Consider the following 18,670-nt stretch of genomic DNA (forward strand, 5'->3'; position numbering starts at 1 on the left):
GTCAAGACGGCCTACCGGCCGTATACATGCGTCAACCGAAAGGATACGAGACTGGGAATCCCGCAGAAGTTTGCCATTTGAAGAAAAGCCACTACGTTCTGAAGCAATCCGGTCGAATTTGGAACCAGACGATTGACGATTCCTTCAAGAAGCTGGGATTTCTACAATCAACTGCTGATGCGTGCCTATGCGTAAGGACCAAGGGTGAGAAGCAAGCGTTCATCCTTCTGTACGTCGACGATATGCTCATCGTATGTGAGACCGAGGCGGAATATGAAGCGATCCTGAAAGCATTATCGAGGAAGTTCAAAGCCACTTCTCTTAGCGATGTGTGGCAGTACCTGGGCATACAGGTGGAGCGGGAAAAATGATGAAAGGTTTCTGCTCAACCAACAGTGCTACATCCAGCGACTGGCTTCGCGATTCGGACTCGAAACGGCAAAGCCATCACTTATCCCGATGGACCCCGACTATCTTCAAGCAAAGAGGAGGAGTCCAGCAAGCTACCAAACAATACTTCGTACTCCAGTTTGGTTGGTGGTTTGCTCTACATAGCGATCAATACGAGGCCCGATGTAGCGATCAGCGTTTCATTACTTGGGCGAAAGGTGAGTGCTCCGAATGCAGCAGATTGGACTGGAGCAAAGCGCATTATGCGGTATCTCCTGGTGACAAAGCATTTTCGATTGCATTTGGGCGGCAAAAATGTTGACCTGAAGGCTTACGCAAATGCAGATTGGGCAGGCGATCATCGGGACCGTAAATCCAATAGCGGTTTTCTGATTATGTTCGGTGTAGGTGCGATCAGTTAGGCGGCAAGGAAGCAAACCTGCGTTGCCCTATCTTCAACGGAGGCTGAGTTTATTGCTGCTGCAGAGGCATGTCAAGAACTTCTCCGGATTCGAAAGCTGATGAAGGATTTCCACGTGCCGGAAACTTAAATCCTGCTACTCGAGGACAACCAGAGTGCCATCCGACAGTTCCAGTTCACCATGGATCTTGTTCAACAAGGCATGCTGTCCGTGATCTACTGTCCAACGGAGCATATGGTTGCGGACATGCTCACCAAACCATTGAACCAACTCAAGATATCAAAACATCGAACATCGGCTGGTGTGCTACCTGTGCAGTTCTAGGAGGAGTGTTGAGATAACGAACAATCACAGCAACCAGCTGAAACCTAAACCTATCAAAGTAGCCTGTAAAGAACGATTAATAACAATTTGATTCATTCCACTGTTACAATCCTTAGTGATCAGTTGTTTCTTTTTTACGCTCTGCTAACAATTTACACAGATCTTACGGCAGCCTTCGATAAGCTGAACCACGAAATTGGGATCGCTAAGCTTGATAGGCTAGGGATCGGTGGAAATCTTTTGAGATGGTTTCGTTCATACCTTGCCAACTGACAGTAACTGTGGGTACTTGTCGCTCAGTAAGCTTCTGCGCAAAGTCCGGTATACCTCAGGGTAGCCATCTGGGACCATTGGCATTTCTCCTTTACTTCGACGACGTTCACCATGTTGTTCACAGGGCCACACGATTATCGTTTGCAGACGATCTGAAAGTTTTTCTGCGCATCCGCTCACTCGCCGACTGCCGTTCTCTCCAAAATCAGATTGACATCTTTGCTGACTGGTGTAGTCTAAACCGACTGGTGGTCAACCCAGCTAAGTGTACAATCATTACTCTCTCGCGCAAGAAACAACCTCAACTACAAACTACTAGGCACGACTATCGAACGGGTGCATTGCGTGAAAGACTTAGGTATCCAGAACTCTTGGATTTGTCTTCAAGTTTTCTAAGAACTTCACAGACATTTACTGCTTGAAATCGCTCTATTGCTCTCTCGTACGATCTACGTTGGAATACTGCTCTGCAGTCTGGAGCCCGAACGACAATAATGGGGCCGAGCGAATTGAATCTGTGTAACGACGTTTTCTTCGCTTCGCGCTCCGTGAGCTGCCCTGGAGATACCCACTTCGTCTTTCAAGCTACGAGAATCGCTGCCAATTCATCAATGTCGAGCCCTTGCGTATCCGAAGAGGCTTAACCGTCACCGATACTCTGCAAGGAAGAATCGACTGCGAAGCAATACTGCAACAAGTGAACATTAATGTTCAACCTCGATCACTACGCAGCAGTCTTATGCTAAGACTTCCACTTCTTCGAACAAATTATAGCTTAGGGAGCGCTATTTACGGCTTGCAATGTAATAATATGTTTCGACGAAGATTGTCTGCCTTTTTTTGCTGACCGAAGGCGCTTGACGCCCAACAGCTAAGTGTACAATTTTAGACTTATACATTTTTAGTAACTTGACAAAGCTTTCCTTTGTTATTTTCGTTTGTAACTGTAGTATATGTAGTCTGTATAATCTGTTCTTTTTTTTACAACACATCATTGGGACTATTTCTAGTCTGTTGATCCAAACATAAAAAATAAACAAATATTCACATTTTTACAAAAAATCGGCCATGTTCAAAATGGCCGAAGTTAAGCACTAATGTGAATGATTGACCATAACAAACAATTGTGCAAATTGACTATATGTTTAGTATTACTTCTGCGTGAAGTCAACGATTTACATAGTTGAAGATGCTAATTTCAAATAACAGACTAAAGTGGTAATTTTTATACGATAGATGAGGAGATGAAAGTATAGAATTGATAGTTCCGTTTAGAGTACGACAGTGTGAAAATTGCATATAGAGAGTAGAAAGCGAGCAAGCACAACTTTAGGAAGGTACAAATCGGTTTGATCATCTCTCTTTGCCAAACTCCCCCGTTGGAGAGGGATGGTGAGGGGTATTCTCCTCCGCCACCACTGGCAAAAAGGAGATGATCACCGACACGCTCAAGTACCGCCGATGTGTTTGAAACAGTTTTATCGATTTTTACCGTACTTAAGTTGCTATCTGAAGGAAGGCATCCAGTCGTAGGTTTGGAAATTGCAGCTATTGTTACCTCTACCACGGTATGTGCTCCTGTCATCGTCGAATTGACGATCTCGAGGGACACGGGTAGGGTAGGTGCTACTACTGTACCTTTCGACCAATGACAGTAATTGATTGAATTTAATTAGTATTACTTTAGCATCTTCAACTATATAATTATGCAAAGTTTCATGCAAATCGAGTCTTCATTTGGCGTGGAACTGCTCAGTTATCTTTTATTCGGCAAATGATTTTTCTTCTTCAACTGCTGCGCTGATTTCTCGAAGTGCTGATGATTAAAAAAATAATAATAAGAAAGAACGTTTTAAATAAGCTTTGTACAAGTAACAATTTACTATTATAATTCCGGCAAAAACTCTGTTCTGAGGCTAACACTTTCTGTCAAAAATTGCACCCCTCACAAGCTTCTCCTTGTGTTTCAATATATTACACTATTAGGTAGGGAAAATTGAACAAACTATGGCAATTGATTTATACACGCCTATTAGATCCTACTACTTCAACTTGAATATGCTCTCGGTCCTATCGTTTCCGCATCAGAAAGGTACATTCTTAACATTCCACTATTAGTACATTATCATGCTACTCTCCTGTTTTCGAGGGGGGGGGGGCAAGCAAAGCAAAGAACCAAAACCAAATCGCACACACCAAACTCCAAAGTGCTGTTTGTCCCAAAAAAAAACGCAATCAATGCAGTCCGTTTTGATTCTATATGGAAGCTGGATGAACTTAAATCTACTAGGCTTATATAGAGCACAGTTTGTACAAATAAACTTTGAAACAATTCAATTCAGCACTTCCTAAATGCTTGGAAAAAAAATAACCATCTTCAATAGTTAGCTTAAGAGGTATAACGATCGCGCTGCGATAAGTTGTAAACTTTTTCTGTTATCCTAAAAAAAAATATAAACGTGTGTAAATTATATAGTAGCAAAAGTGAAACACTGGATCATTTCGAGAGATGGATCGATAGTAAGAGAGAGAGAGAGAGAGGGGGGGGAAGGAGAAAAATATTAACATACAAATAAAACGTAAAACAATGACAAATATGAAATCACATCACAGAAACCGTTTCTGCACACTTATTCCCACTTTAGCCCGCTTCACTTCCAGTCGATTCGCCACCGGCCCCGACATACTTACGGCGTTTGACTTAAGAATACACAATTACGAGTCCAACAAATTGCAGAGCTACCAATCTAGGATTGGTAATTTAAAGACAGCAAGAGCCCTCCTTAGTACGGTTTTCATTTCTTCCGTGCCTTTAGCGAATTGCTGGCGGAGGAACTTTCCTGCCCACCAGCAGCAGCAGCAGCAGCAGTAACCGGTTGCTTGACTCCGCCGATCTGAGCCTGACCCGCCTTCCGGTTCAGCGAACTGCTGCTGAAAGTATTCCTCGTTAGGCTGGCAGTCGGAGTACTTGCCGCCGAGGTGATACTCTCGCTGCTCGCTCCCTTCGACGACTCGGCGCCGATCTTCGTGGCCACCGGAATAGCGCTTGCCGCGGGGCCACCGCCACCATTCTTCCGCAGCAACTTGCTTCCCTTCTCATCGTTTTTCTCCTTTTCAATTTTTGTACTGCTTCGAGATCGTTTGTTGCGCTTGACCACGCTGTTTATATTACTACTACCCTGTGGAGGACTACCGGCGGTGGAGGTCAGACTCGTCAGTTCCAGATTGATGTCTCCGTTGTTGTTCCGATGATCATCGCCGCTTAGCGGAAGAGACGTGGACAGACCTAAAACGAGGGAAGAAAATGGTCAATCTTCTGAAATTTAAAATCATCGCAAAATCCAAACCTCCATTCCCGTTCAGTTCGTCGGCGACGGTTGCCGCTTTTGCCGCAGTCGCAGCCGCGGCAGAGATCAATTGTGGTGGTGCGGTTCCTCCACCGGCATTCCGCATCCTCCTCGTCATCGGTTTGTTCAGTATTAGCTGAATGTCCGCATCGGTGTCCTTTTTCCCTCCGGTTCCTCCCACAGCCACCGTCGCCGGTGTCCCCCCCGACCCGGCAGTTTCGGCCAAGCTCGACCGTAACCGCGCCGATGCCGGAATCTTCGATCGCCCTCGCTTGTAGGTGATTATGTTCGGTATGTTGATATACTGATAGTGATGGTGATAGCTGTCGAGGCTATTGTTCCGAACCGTCCGGACCGAGGCGCGGGGTTTGACTTCGTCCTTGACGGTCAGTTTGATGACGGCAGCGGAACCGGTGTTGGTGGTGGCGGCGGCAGCGGTTGTTATGGTGGTGGTTGTAGTGGTAGTTACACTGCTTCCGGTCCCCGCCATTGTGTTCTGGTGCTGGTGCTGGTGCGAAGCGATGATCACTTCCGCTGTGGTTTGTATGTTCTTCTTGTTCTTTTGCTGCTGGATCTGCTGCTGGCTGACGGAGACGGACCTGGAAGGAGTGGCATCAGTTAGTGGGGGGTGTTCCCGCGATGGGACATTTCTTAATATTTATAGCAAATAGTGATCAATAGGATTTGGGATACAGGAAAAGGTGCACAGATGGGGGAGATGGTGCAGACAATTGGAATACATGCTTGTTAGGGTGGGTCAACTTTACAACCCTCTGTTTCCCACTGTTCTTTTAATGCGTAATAAGGTCCCCAACAACTGTGCAAAATTTGGTTATGATTTGTTGGAGAATTTCAGATTTGGTATGGGAAATGGAACGATCCTATTCATTTGCTTACCAAAAATCCAAATATTGCTCAAATTGTACCAAATCTCGCACTTAGATTGAGAATACTATACAAAACAACTTTGTCGAAGATTGTAAACTTATTTGATATTTGTACAAAAGGTTACTAATATTTCACCAAGTATTCCACACTTATCTACAAGCCTGAAGGTATGCACGGAGTAATACGTCTAAATTAATATAATAACTTTTTTCTCAGAAGTCTAATAGATTTGCAGTCTTGGACAAAGTTGTTCTGCATAGCATTCCTAATCTTAGTCCAAAGTTTGGTAAAATTTTAGCAATATTTCAATTTTTGACAAATGAATAGATTCGTTTCGTTTTCCACACATTTTCCCATAGAAAATTCAGCTCATATCCAAATTCGTTCAAACTTACCACCGTTGTTGGGGACCTCAGTACACAGGAGTGCCTGGTGCACCAGTCCCTTTAGAAATGCCCAGCACAACCGACAACGCCTAATCACGCCATCTGACGATATACATCCGAGACGCACCGTAGAAAGCCTGATGGAAGCCCCCAATCACCACTGCCGTCCTGGCCCTGAGTTTAGATGTGGGTCGAGGGTCTTCCAACTTGTTATACCAGGCAAGTATAAATTCAACATTGATCATTCGCTGCCTGAAGTCGGTTTGATTTTCAGCGCACAGGAATCTTCTAACGAAGGAAACGCACGTCATGGGAACATGGAATGAACTCCGCATCAGCCGGTTCCATCTGCATCATCTTGGACCCTGGGACGCACGGTGGACAGTATTTTGGAAGCCCCCAGTCTCTCCGACGAAGTCGCGCCTCCCGTTGACATCGCTCATCGGAGTCGGCCAAGGGGGTCTTCCGAATCTCCCAATCAGGCGAGTATAATTCAGGATCTGTCTTGGAACATCCCCTGCCTGATGTCGCTGCCAATTCTAGATCGCAATGCAGCCCCCGCCAGGCTACTTATCGTCACAGTCAGGCCATCTGCATGTATTACCAGAACGCTGGTGGGATGAATTCCAACATCGATGATTATTTATCGCTTAGCGGTTTCGGATCGTTGCTTCGACGTCTGAGGCTTGGCTCGATACTCGCACATTGTCAAATCAAGTGTTTGGTTCCGAATACGAGGTTTTTCGATGCGATCGGAATCCGCACAACAGGCGTTCTCATTGTGGTCGGTTCTGGATTGAAGGCAAAAGTTATCGAAAACGATTCATGGAATTGTGTGGAACAACTCGCGACTCTACGCTAATTGAATCCCACAGTCAGTCTATTCGAGCTATAATGGAGATCGCTACAGCTGCTGACGAGATGATAATCATTGGCGACTTCAATCTACCGGCAATTTCTTGGCGATCATCTTACGGTGGACTCCTGTATCCGGACCACGACCGTTCTACATTTCACTCTGGAGCTGTAAGCTTTTTGGATCATTACAGTATCGCCACTCTGAAGCAAATCAACCTTAGACCTTTGCTTCGTCACCGCTCAGGATACTGCTCCGCATTTGTCTATGGCTGTATCTCCTCTGATAAGGATTGTTCCACACCATCCTCCTTTAGTTATTGCACTTGAAGGCAACCAAATTCCTGAGGTCATTCCACAGGAAATCTAAGCAAGAACAGCAGATCGCTCAGCTGTCGAAACGAATAGCAGTGACAACTCCAACACACTTGAGTTCCGGCGATCTTATGCGTCAACTAAAGCAGTAACGGTTGACAATGTCTTTACCGAGGTCCTTACTGTCCCTGAACCCACCGAGCTGTTTTGGCTGTAAAATACCTTTCTCGTATACATCCTAGCGTGAAATCGGAATCAATCGAGAAGCTGGTCAAAGGTTGTGTACAGTGCGATGATCCGATTAAGGTTGTGCCGCTAGTTAAAAAAGGATCCGACATCAGCCGTATGAGTTACACAGGTGCTTTTACATCGGTTATGGAATTTGAAGACGGTTCAAAAAACATGTGGATGCCTCGTTTGAACACGCCTGCTATCACGATCTCTCCTGTTCCGGGACCTTCCGAGTTCTCAACTCCCATCTCTGGACTAGACCCAGTATGCTGATTCCGAATTGGATGCCGCGTTGTGAATTGGAACGCTGTAAACCAGAACGCACTTTCCCGCCATCAAAGTCGTTCTGGACCTGCGGTCGAGTTCGGTGGTGGGGTCTCACAACCATCGTTTTCAGGCAAGTATGCATACATTAGTTACAGTAATTTTCCTGATCAGCTTCCGTGTTCCAGTGCAACGCCTCAAGCATCTGCCGGCTATTTCCAGTTGAGAAGCACTTCTGATACTGCTTATTCACAACATCCGCTTTACTGTTCGAACAATCCTAATTCATCTCCGGGACGCACAATAGACCGCTCTTTGGAAGCTCCTGGTTCCTCCAGCCAGCGTTCAGCATAGTCGTTCTGGACCTGAATCAGGAGTCTTCCACCTTGCCTCTACAAGCAAGTACAATCAATATATTGACTATTCACTGCCTGATGCCGATCAAATTTTCAGCAATTCTGACTATTTTAGTCATTGTGATGATGCCTCTGTAACTCCCAATCCTGGAAACCCGGAACGCGCCGTAGAAAGCCCCATGGAAGCCCCCAATCCCTCCGTCTCAGTCCTGCCATCGGCAGCCTTCGTTCAACATAGTCGTTCCGGAGCCGCTGTCGGATGTGGAGAGGGAGTCTTCCAACCTACTCACTATGGCGAGTATACAATGAGACTTGATGATGGTCAGTTATTGCTTGATGTATCTGTGATTTCCAGGGAGATCAGTCGTTCGATTCCTTTCCGCAAGCAGGACGTCGTGATCTTCTACCACAACGCCGGTGGAATGAATTCTGATGTTAAAAAGTACCGCCTAGCTGTATCGGATTGTTGCTACGATATAATTGTCCTGTGCGAAACGTGGCTCGATTATCGAACGCTTTCCAGTCAAGTCTTCGGTCCCGACCACGAGGTCTTTCGTTGCGATCGGAATCCTAACAACAGCCGTAAATCTACTGGTGGAGGTGGAAGCTTCATCCCCTCAGGACATTTGCCGTCTGTTCTCAACTAAGTTTGCGAGTGTATTCTTGGATGAGAACCTACCAGACGAGCACGTTTCTCTAGCAGCCAGTACCTAATGTTCCAATGTCTGGTCAATCTTTGGCAGCTATCAACATCGACCTCCCTACGATAACTAGGGCGGCTTCGCAACTTTCTCAAGCAACATATCGATAGCCTGGTGACTCCTCTCTGCCTTCTGTTCGAAATGTCCCTCTCCAGTGGGGTGTTTCCTTCCTGCTGGAAATCAGCTGAGATGTTTCCAGTGCATAAGAAGGGATGCAAAAGAAACATCGACAACTATCGCGGCATCACATCGTTGTGTGCCATATTTAAACTGTTCGTGTTGAGAGGCCCCCACCGGCCCCCGCAACAGTGGCGAGGAGTTTTTCGAGCAGGAAAATTGCGCGTTGGTCCGGTGTTTTCGCGGATTAGAAGACCGGGGATAAAGTTTGGTAGCGATGGTGGAGCCACAGCCGACCAACATTACAGAGGCGTTGGTGCAGATCCTGAACAATCAGCAGGCATTGATGCGGCAAATCTCCCAGCAGTTGGCCACTACTCAGCTCGCCGTGAATAACCTATCCCGCGACGAATCGGTGCTGGACTCCCTCTCTAGCAACATGGCGGAGTTCGTCTACGACAAAGACAATGGGCACACATTTGACGCATGGTTTTCCCGCTACGTCGACCTTTTCGACAAAGATGCCGGCAAGCTGGATGACGCTGCAAAAGCGGTACAACAGCTTCATTCTTCCGAAGCTCGCTCGAGAGTTTACTTTTGCTGCTACGGTGGAAAAATTAAAATCGTTGTTCGGTGCCACAGTGTCAACGTTCCGGCGGCGATACAACTGCTTGCAGACCACCAAGGAGGACAGCGATGATTACGTGGCCTACTCCTGCAAGGTAAACAAAACCTGCGTCGACTTCAAATTATCGGAGTTGACAGAGGAACAGTTTAAGTGCCTCATTTACGTGTGTGGCCTTAAATCCAAGCAAGAGGCGGAGATTCGGATGCGCCTCATCAACAAGCTAAATGAATCGGCGGACCTGACCCTACAGCAGATTGTGGAACAGTGTAACAGCTTGGTCAACCTGAAGCAGGACACAGTGATGGTTGAAAGTTGTTCTTCAACGGTGAAAGCTGTCGCGTACCCCAAGCGAACAACGTCGAAGCGTCAGTCGCCTTCGGATTGCAGCAACAACCGGGAACAACCCAAGACACCCTGCTGGTCATGCGGGGGCATGCACTACAATAAGGATTGCCGGTTCAGAGATCACAGGTGCAACGAATGTGGAAAGTACGGGCACCGTGAGGGCTATTGTGCCTGCTTCTCGTCGAAATCATCGAACAACGCTGTCAATCGCTCGGATAACAAGAAGAAAAGGTGACAGCCGTTGTTGAAGATAGTAACCGTCCGAAGCATCGGTCAGCGGCGGAAATTCGTCGAAATCCAACTCAACAACGTTCCGTTTCGTCTTCAGTTGGACACAGGTTCCGACATCTCAATAATTTCGCACCGATCGTGGGCCAGAATCGGTCGACCAAAAGTAAAACCAGCAATTTGCAGCGCTAAAACAGCATCAGGGGAACCGCTTGAACTGGTTGCGGAATTGGAGTGCAATATAACCCTCAACGGCATCATACGGGAGGGTAAGTGTTTCGTTGCTTCTCCTATCGTTCATCTCGACATTCTAGGCATAGACTGGATGGACTTGTTCGGATTGTGGGACCACCCGATAGCGTCGTACTACAATCAAGTGACTACACAGGCAAATCAACGTGTGGCGACCCTTCAAGCGCAGTTTCCTGAGGTGTTCTCCAGTGAGATAGGTCTGTGCTAAAAAGACTCCCGTCAAACTGGTACTCAAAGGTAACCCCAAGCCGGTGTTCAGACCAAAACGACCGGTGGCTTACTCCATGGAGCATGTTGTGGAGGAGGAGATTTTTCGCCTGCAAAACTTTGGCATCCTGATGAAAGTGGATTTCAGCGACTGGGCGGCACCGATTGTCGCGGTTCGGAAGCCAAATGGAACCGTCCGTATCTGCGCCGACTTTTCGACTGGTCTAAATAGCGTTCTGGAACCAAACCAGTATCCATTGCCTTTGCCCGAGGATATTTTTGCGAAGATGGCAAACTGTCGGATTTTCAGTCACATTGACTTGTCCGACGCGTACCTGCAGGTAGAGGTGGATCAAGCCAGCCAACCGCTACTAACCATAAACACCCACAAAGGCCTCTTTCAATTTACGCGCTTGTCACCCGGTATCAAGTCAGCTCCGGGTGCCTTTCAACAGCTTATGGACACAATGCTAGCTGGTCTCAACTGTACTGTTGGTTACCTCGATGACATATTGGTCGGGGGCCGTAATGAAGAAGAGCATCAGCACAATCTGCAGCTAACTCTCGCGCGGCTCAAGGAGTATGGGTTCACCGTACGCATCGAAAAGTGTAGCTTCGGCATGCAGCAGGTCAAGTATCTGGGACAAATCCTGGATGGCAACGGAATCAGGCCGGATCCCGAGAAAATTGCTTCGATCGTCAGCATGCCTCCACCACACGATGTTTCGACGCTTCGCTCCTACTTGGGTGCCGTAAGCTATTACGGCAAATACGTCAAAGCGATGCGCAATCTACGACATCCAATGGATCAGCTGCTGAAGGCTGGAGTAAAATTCGAATGGTCACCGGCGTGTCAAGCATCGTTCGATCGTTTTCGAGAGATTCTTCAGTCACCGTTACTGCTGACCCACTACAATCCCATGTTGGGCATCATTGTTTCGGCGGACGCATATGCATTTGGACTGGGAGCACGAATCGCTCACCAGCTTCCCGACGGGACTATTAAAGCCATTTGTCACGTGTCCCGTAGTTTAACGACAGCCGAAACCAACTACAGTCAGATCGAGAAGGAAGGATTGGCTATCGTATTCGCTGTAACCCGTTTTCATCGAATGTTATTCGGTCGAAAATTCATCCTCGAGACAGGCCATAAACCGCTACTCGCTATTTTTGGGTCAAAAAAGGGGATTCCTACGTATACGGCCAATCGACTACAAAGATGGGCATTGACGTTGCTCCTCTACGATTTCGACATTCGCTACATTTCAACGGAAAGCTTCGGGCATGCGGATGTTTTGTCCCGTTTGATCAACCGACACATTCGCCCGGACGAAGAGATCGTTATCGCCAATCTCGAAATCGAGAACTCGATCAGAAGCATTATCAACGAGTCCCTAGAGGTATTTCCGCTATCGTTCAATATGATTCAAGCGGAAACCAGATCCGATGACACACTACAGCAAGTTATTCGGTTCGTCAATAGTAAGTGGCCGCCTAAAAAGAAAGATCTCTCCGACCCTCAAGTCGAACAGTTCTATTTACGACGCGACTCGCTCAACGTCGTAGCCGATTGCGTGATGTATGGAGAACGTTTGGTTATTCCACCAAAGTTTCGGAAACGGGTGCTCCAACAGCTACATAAAGGTCACCCAGGTGTGGAACGAATGCGATCGATCGCCCGAAAGTACGTATATTGGCCTCATGTCGACGAAGACATCGCCAAGCTCGTCCAAACCTGCAATGAATGTTCCAGTGTAACAAAAACTGACCGGAAGACAAATCTCGAATCATGGCCAGCCCCAGAAAAACCGTGGCAGCGTATACATCTGGACTATGCCGGTCCTATGAATGGATGGTACAACTTCATTTTGGTGGATTCCTTAAGCAAATGGCCAGAAGTAGTGCGAACCAAGGAGATCACCACCTCAGCAACCGTGCGAATCCTTCGTGGAATCTTCGCTAGGTTTGGAGCTTATATATTATAGATTATATATATGAGCACTGACAATGGGTCACAATTTACCAGTGACGCTTTTGAATCCTATTGTGACAAAAATGCTATTATACACTTGAAAACTGCACCTTTCCACCCGCAGTCAAACGGCCTCGCGGAAAGGTTTGTAGACACGTTTAAAAGGTCGCTCAAGAAAATCACCGCAGGGGGTGGGGGGGGGGGGGGGGAAACGTTGGACGAAGCCATCGACACTTTTCTCCAATGCTATCGATCTACACCATGTCGCACCGCACCTGATGGAAAATCTCCTGCTGAACTCTTGGTTGGTAGACCAGTTCGAACATCGCTGGACCTGCTACGTCCACCAACACAGTTCCACAAGATCAAGAATTCGAAGCAAGAAGAACAATTCAACCAAAAGCATGGCACGAAAGCGAGAATCTACATTCCTCAGGATCTCGTCTGGACCAAGGTGTTCCGGAATAACAAGTGGAGCTGGGATGCAGGAACAGTAGTGGAACGCCTAGGGAAAGTAATGTACAACATTTGGCTACCGACAAAGCAAATCCTCATAAGATCGCATTGCAACCAGATGAGAACTCGCTATCAATCCGATGAGCAACAACTAAAAACACAAACACCAGCAGAATCCCAACTTCCTCTGAGCGTCCTGTTGGACAGTTGCGGTCTATCTACGACATCGTCTCCGGAAGCAGAAAACCTTCCGGATTCGCCAGAACAACCTCAGCGGCCAACTCAACGTAGCAACCAACGCCGTCCCGTAAGCAATCAACAGCAACAACCGATTCCTACACGCCAGTCTACGAGGCTTCGTAGGCCGCCCGTGAGGTATGAACCTTACCAACTCTTCTAAAAGGGGGGAGGTGTTGAGAGGCCCCCACCGATTTCACCACCAGGGCTCATCAGCTGACAGGTGTCAGCATGACAGCTGCCAGCACGAACGTTGGGGACCGGACCGAGAGACGGCGTCATCATGATCATTATATAATTGCGATAGCAAAGTGATTCACACGTTTTGTAATTGTTCTTTTATTACAATAAAGTTATGTTTTAATTTATTCGTGAATCGCGCGCGTACATTCAATACAAACCTATATCGCAACAGTTCGAGTTGGTCGTTATGAAACCATTAGTCTCTCACTTCAAGCAGCACTTGAGCGAAGACCAGCATGGTTTCATGGCAGGGCGGTCGACTACTTCCAACCTTCTGTGCCTCACCTCTTACATTACTGAGAGTATGACAAACCATATGCAAACAGATGTCATCTACATTGACCTATCAGCCGCCTTCGACAAGTTGAACCATCCTATAGCGATCGCCAAACTGGATAGGCTCGGTATAAATGGCAGTCTCCTACGATGGTTCGCATCCTATCGATCTGTTGGAAGTTGCAATCGACGACTGCCGATCTCCTTCGTTCCCTGCCACTTCGGGTATTCCGCAAGGTTATTGATATTTCTTGTGTACTTCAACGACGTCAATTACGACTGTCGTTCGCAGACGACATGAAAATCTATCTCCAAATCTGAGCCATCCCTGACTGTCACCTTCTCCAACTCCAACTCAACGCTTTTGCTAATTGGTGCCAACTGAACCGCATGGTTGAAAATCCCACAAAATGTTCAGTAATCACGTTCTCACGGAAGAAACATCCTAGAAGGCGTTGACGTACATCGTGTGAATCGCATTAAGGATCTGGGAGTCATCTTAGATTGTCAACTCACATACAGCCAGCATATCTCGTACGTGATCGACAAGGCATCCAGAACGCTCGGCTTCATCTTCAAGATAGCTAAAAGTTTCACGGACATCTACTGTTTGAAGTCGCTTTACTGCTCCCTCGTCCGGTCGGTGTTAGAATACTGCTGCCCTGTATGGAATCCCAATTACCAAAACAGGTGTACAAAGAGTAGAGTCTATTCAACGACGATTAATCTGGTTTGCCCTTCGACGATTGCCTTGGAGAGATCCTCATCGCCTTCCATGCTACGAAAGTCGGTGCCAGTTAATTCACCTGGATCGTTTGTGGCAGACATTCTACAGGGCAGAATCGATTGTCCTTCTATTCTACAACAAATCGAGCACGAGCACTCCATAACAACGCAATGCTGAGGATACCTTTTCGTCGTACAAACTATGGTTCGTATGGTGCTATCAATGGGCTACAAAGGGTTTTCAATCGTGTCGCTTCCTTACTTGATTTTCACTTGGCACACGAGACGCTGCGTCAGAGATTCCGTGATATATTTTTTTAAGAATTAGGAATTAAGTTGGACTTCACGGCCTTTGCGCCTTTTCTTGACTATATTGTATTTCCTAGTATTGCTTAATCCATCATTAGGACTAAACCCAGTCTGTTGATGTAGAACCAAATAAACAAATAAACATCGGGAAGAGCAGTGGGGAACAGGGGGTTGTAATCTACCATACAAACATGACCCACCCTAATGTAAATACGTCAAAGTTATTTCTGTAAAATACGAACGTACAGTCATCTCAGTATTATGACCTTGGCAACAAATATATTTATACATTATTTAATTTGGTAGATATGGGACCATCATGGGCGCTTGATTGAAGCGATTTGGATGGGGAGAGTGGAATTGCCAACTCCCTGTTATTAACATTTCGTGAATTGAAGGTGGGCTCTTCTCCCCACTCATTGGGACATTCCCTCGCATGATGAATTGTTCTGTATCCGGTTGGAACATTTTTATCATTGGAAGGAGGTTCTTCTTGCTCCCGTGGATGACCCTCCGTTTCTGGCCCTTCATACAATGGTAAATTGAATACAACCAGGTATCGTACTTGATCAAGTCGTGCGAGGTGGACAGTCCACTGTCTAATGGCTGTGCCTGGCAACAATGAGTGGTATCCTTTACATACATACATACATACATACATATACCAGTCCATGACCTGGGCTACAAATGGTGAGTTGACAACCTAGCTCTGGTCCTCACAAGTTCCTACCTCACACCTCCCCGTGGTAACCATAGCACGGCGATAGAGGAAATGCTCCGTCCAGTAAGATCCTAATTACGGCATACTGGACACGACATGGAATAACGGACACGACACGGCACAATGGATTGGATACCCCGCTACAGGGCTGACAGTCGTGCTATTCTGCTCCCTGAGTAAAGAAGGATGACACCTTCTTGAAATGACGAGTGGGCTAATAGTGTGGCTGCCCCCATCCCGGTAAAACCTTGGCAGGCATCCGGATCCGTTCAAAACTTGTCACCAATTGGTGGTTGGTGAGTAGTAGGCTCAGATGTAACATTCCTGACTTACGCTGATCTGGCTCTGAACACGGCCCCCATTAAGGGACCGCGTCAACCCTAGCATGCGTAGATAACCATGGGATCACGAAAATGGCGAAAATGACAAAACCAAAAAAAATATGAAGGACGACGGCAAGACTCCAGACAGTGAAAACGGAGGAGCGAACGTGTTCGCAAGGAGCGGGATACTGCAGAGATCACCAGTGTCGAACCTGATGGCCACTGCGAGTTCCAGCAGCAGCAGTACGTCCCAAGAAGAGTAGGCAGGCGTTGGGCTAAGCCAGATATTCACACCGATATCCAGCAGTAGCAAATCTCAAGAACTGAAGCTTGGGAGAACCAAAATGACGGAAGTAAGGAGGAAGATCGATGAACTCTATGTGTTCGTAAAGGATAGAAACAACGCACACACAAAGAGATCAAGCAACTTGTGACTGGAATCAAATCCGGCATAACAGTTTGAGATTGGGAATTCCAAGAGTTGAGAAAAAGAGCCAAAAATGCCGAAAAGGCTCGGCTGGAGGCCAAGGAGAGCATAAGACTGGCTGAAGTACATGAGACGCCGAAGGGACCCACCCACAAAAGCCCAAAATACGCAGGGATGACGAGGATGGCATCAAGGAGATGGGAGAAAATGATGGGTGGCGTAACGTCGAGAACCAGAAGGAGAGGAAGAAAAACAGAAGGAAGAGGAAGCGAGGAAGAAGGAAGAGAAGAAGAAGGAAGACAGGAAGAACAAGGAGAAGCCTAGGCCTCGTAGGGAGAGCGGCTAGGCCTCGTAGGGAGAGCGGCAAGGGTGACGCTCTGGTTGTTGAGGCGAAGGACAAAACGTTCTACGCAGCACTTCTTCGGAAAGTGAGAGAGGATCCGGAGTTGAAACAACTAGGCGAGAACGTGGTGAAAACCAGGCAAACCCAGAAAGGCGAGATGCTATTCGAGCTGAAAAGGGATCCTACGGTTAAGAGCGCAACTTTTGAGGAGCTCGTCGAAAAATCTCTTGGCGAGACGGCGAACGTAAGAGCCTTATCCCAGGAGTCAGTGGTCGAGTGCAGGGATCTGGACGAGATCACAACGGAAGACTAGTTGAAAAGTGCGCTGAAGGTGCAATGCAACCTGGGAGACGTACCGATGGCAATTCGGTTGAGGAAGGCGTATGGACGCAGCTAACGAGCTGCTGAAGACGGGCCGAATCAAGGTTGGGTGGTCAGTGTGCCCGTTGAAAGCTATTCCTCGGGTGTCTAAGAAAATGGAGAGCTACAAATGCATGGGCTTCGGTCACCAGGCGAGAAACTGCAAAGGCCCTGACAGATCTGATCTGTGCAGGAAATGCGGAAAGAAGGGTCACGTTGCAAAAGACTGTACAAAGCAACCGAGGTGCATGCTCTGCAAAAAGGAGGACGGAAACGGCCATGTGACGGGAAGTTTCAGGTGCCCAGAGTTCAAGAAGGCGATGGTGAGCCAGCAATAATGGAGGTAACCCACATAAATCTCAATCATTGTAACACAGCACAGCAACTGTTGTGGCAGTCGACAACGGAAACAAAGTGCGACGTTGCTATCATTGCAGAGCCATATCGAGTCCCTCTCGATAATGGTAACTGGGTGGCGGATAGAGCAGGAATGGCGGCCATACAAGTCATACGAAGGTTTCGTGATCGCCAAAATCAATGGAATCTACGCACCTCCGAGATGGACAATTGAGCAGTTCCACCAGATGCTAGATGGGCTCACCGGAGAGCTCATTGGACGGAGACCAGTCTTCATCGCAGGAGATTTCAATGCTTGGGCAGTGGATTGGGGGAGCAGGTGTACCAACGCAAGAGGGTATAGCCTGCTGGAAGCTCTGGCAAAGTTAAACGTCAGTCTGATCAACTTAGGAACCATCAGAACCTTCCGCAAAGATGGTAGAGAATCCATTATCGACGTCACTTTCTGCAGTACACGTCGCTAGTGGCAAATATGAACTGGAGAGTGTGCAAAGAGTACACCCATAATGACCATCAGGCGATCCGGTACAGTATCGGCGAACGGACACCGGTAGAAATGCATTCAATAAGGATCTCTTCATCGAAGCTCTAAGGGTAGACAGCAGCGTCCCGGGTCTAAGCGCGAACGAGTTGACCGAATCATTAGCAAGGGCATGTGACACAACTATGCCGAGAAAACTGGAACCAACGAACAGGCGGCGTGCTAGTTGTCTTCTAGCCAGAAGGCGCGTTCAGAAAGCAAAAACCGGAAGCAGACAGAGAGGAGCGCAGGGGGTGTTCCGAGAGGCCAGGGCTGCACTAAAAAGAAAGATAAAGCTGAGCAAGTCAAACAGTTTCAAGGAGCTGTGCATACCGAGTCGCGATGGCGAAGATCAGAGATCCAATGATGCCGGTTGAAGTGTTTCCCAACAAGCTAAAAGTCATCGTGGAGGGACTTTTCCCACAGCATGACCTAACGACCTGGCCACCTACACCATATGGCGAGGAAGATGGAGACACCGTTGAACAAGTCTCCAATGAGGAATTCCTAGCAGCAGCGGAAGGTTTGAAGGCGAAGAAAGCTCCCGGCCCGGATGGAATTCCCAACGTGGCGTTGAAAGCGGCGATGCAGACGTTCCCGGACATGTTCAGGATAGTGCTGCAGAAATTTCTGGACGAGGGTCAGTTTCCTGATAGATGGAAGGTACAAAAGCTTGTGCTGTGGCCAAAGCCTGGAAAACCGCCGGGAGATCCTGCATCGCTGGATCTGAAAAATGCCGATTTTCACTAACCCCTTGATGTCAGTATCAGCCCAAACAGTGCCAATATCAATGTCACTCGCCTCAATGTCAGTGTGCAAATGACATTGACATCGTATGGAACGTACTGATATTCAAGGTTCGGCGGCAAAT

The 18,670-nt window shown here is 47.4% G+C and overlaps 2 protein-coding genes across 6 annotated transcripts in view; one reads left to right on the forward strand and one right to left on the reverse strand.

The window, feature by feature from the left end:
* orion overlaps nt 1-18,670 on the forward strand; it is a 460,865-nt gene that overhangs the window by 362,783 nt on the left and 79,412 nt on the right. The window lies entirely within an intron of this gene.
* Nucleotides 23-18,670, reverse strand: part of LOC135700796 (serine-rich adhesin for platelets-like) — a 39,198-nt gene continuing 20,550 nt past the window's right edge. For 4 of the 5 annotated variants that reach the window (XM_065221441.1, XM_065221439.1, XM_065221443.1 and 1 more), the window contains 2 exons: nt 4,757-5,355; nt 23-4,695 (listed from right to left, as the gene is read on the reverse strand). In XM_065221441.1, the coding sequence (XP_065077513.1) occupies nt 4,205-4,695; nt 4,757-5,355 (1,090 nt within the window). In that variant the 3' untranslated portion in view covers nt 23-4,204. The remainder of the gene's footprint in view (nt 4,696-4,756; nt 5,356-18,670) is intronic. The other variant, XM_065221442.1, reaches the window with a different exon arrangement.

Source organism: Ochlerotatus camptorhynchus, unplaced genomic scaffold, assembly GCF_037179485.1.
Source record: "Ochlerotatus camptorhynchus isolate MF236.1 unplaced genomic scaffold, CSIRO-AGI_Acam_v1.1 ptg000142l, whole genome shotgun sequence".
Classification (NCBI taxonomy): domain Eukaryota; kingdom Metazoa; phylum Arthropoda; class Insecta; order Diptera; family Culicidae; genus Ochlerotatus; species Ochlerotatus camptorhynchus.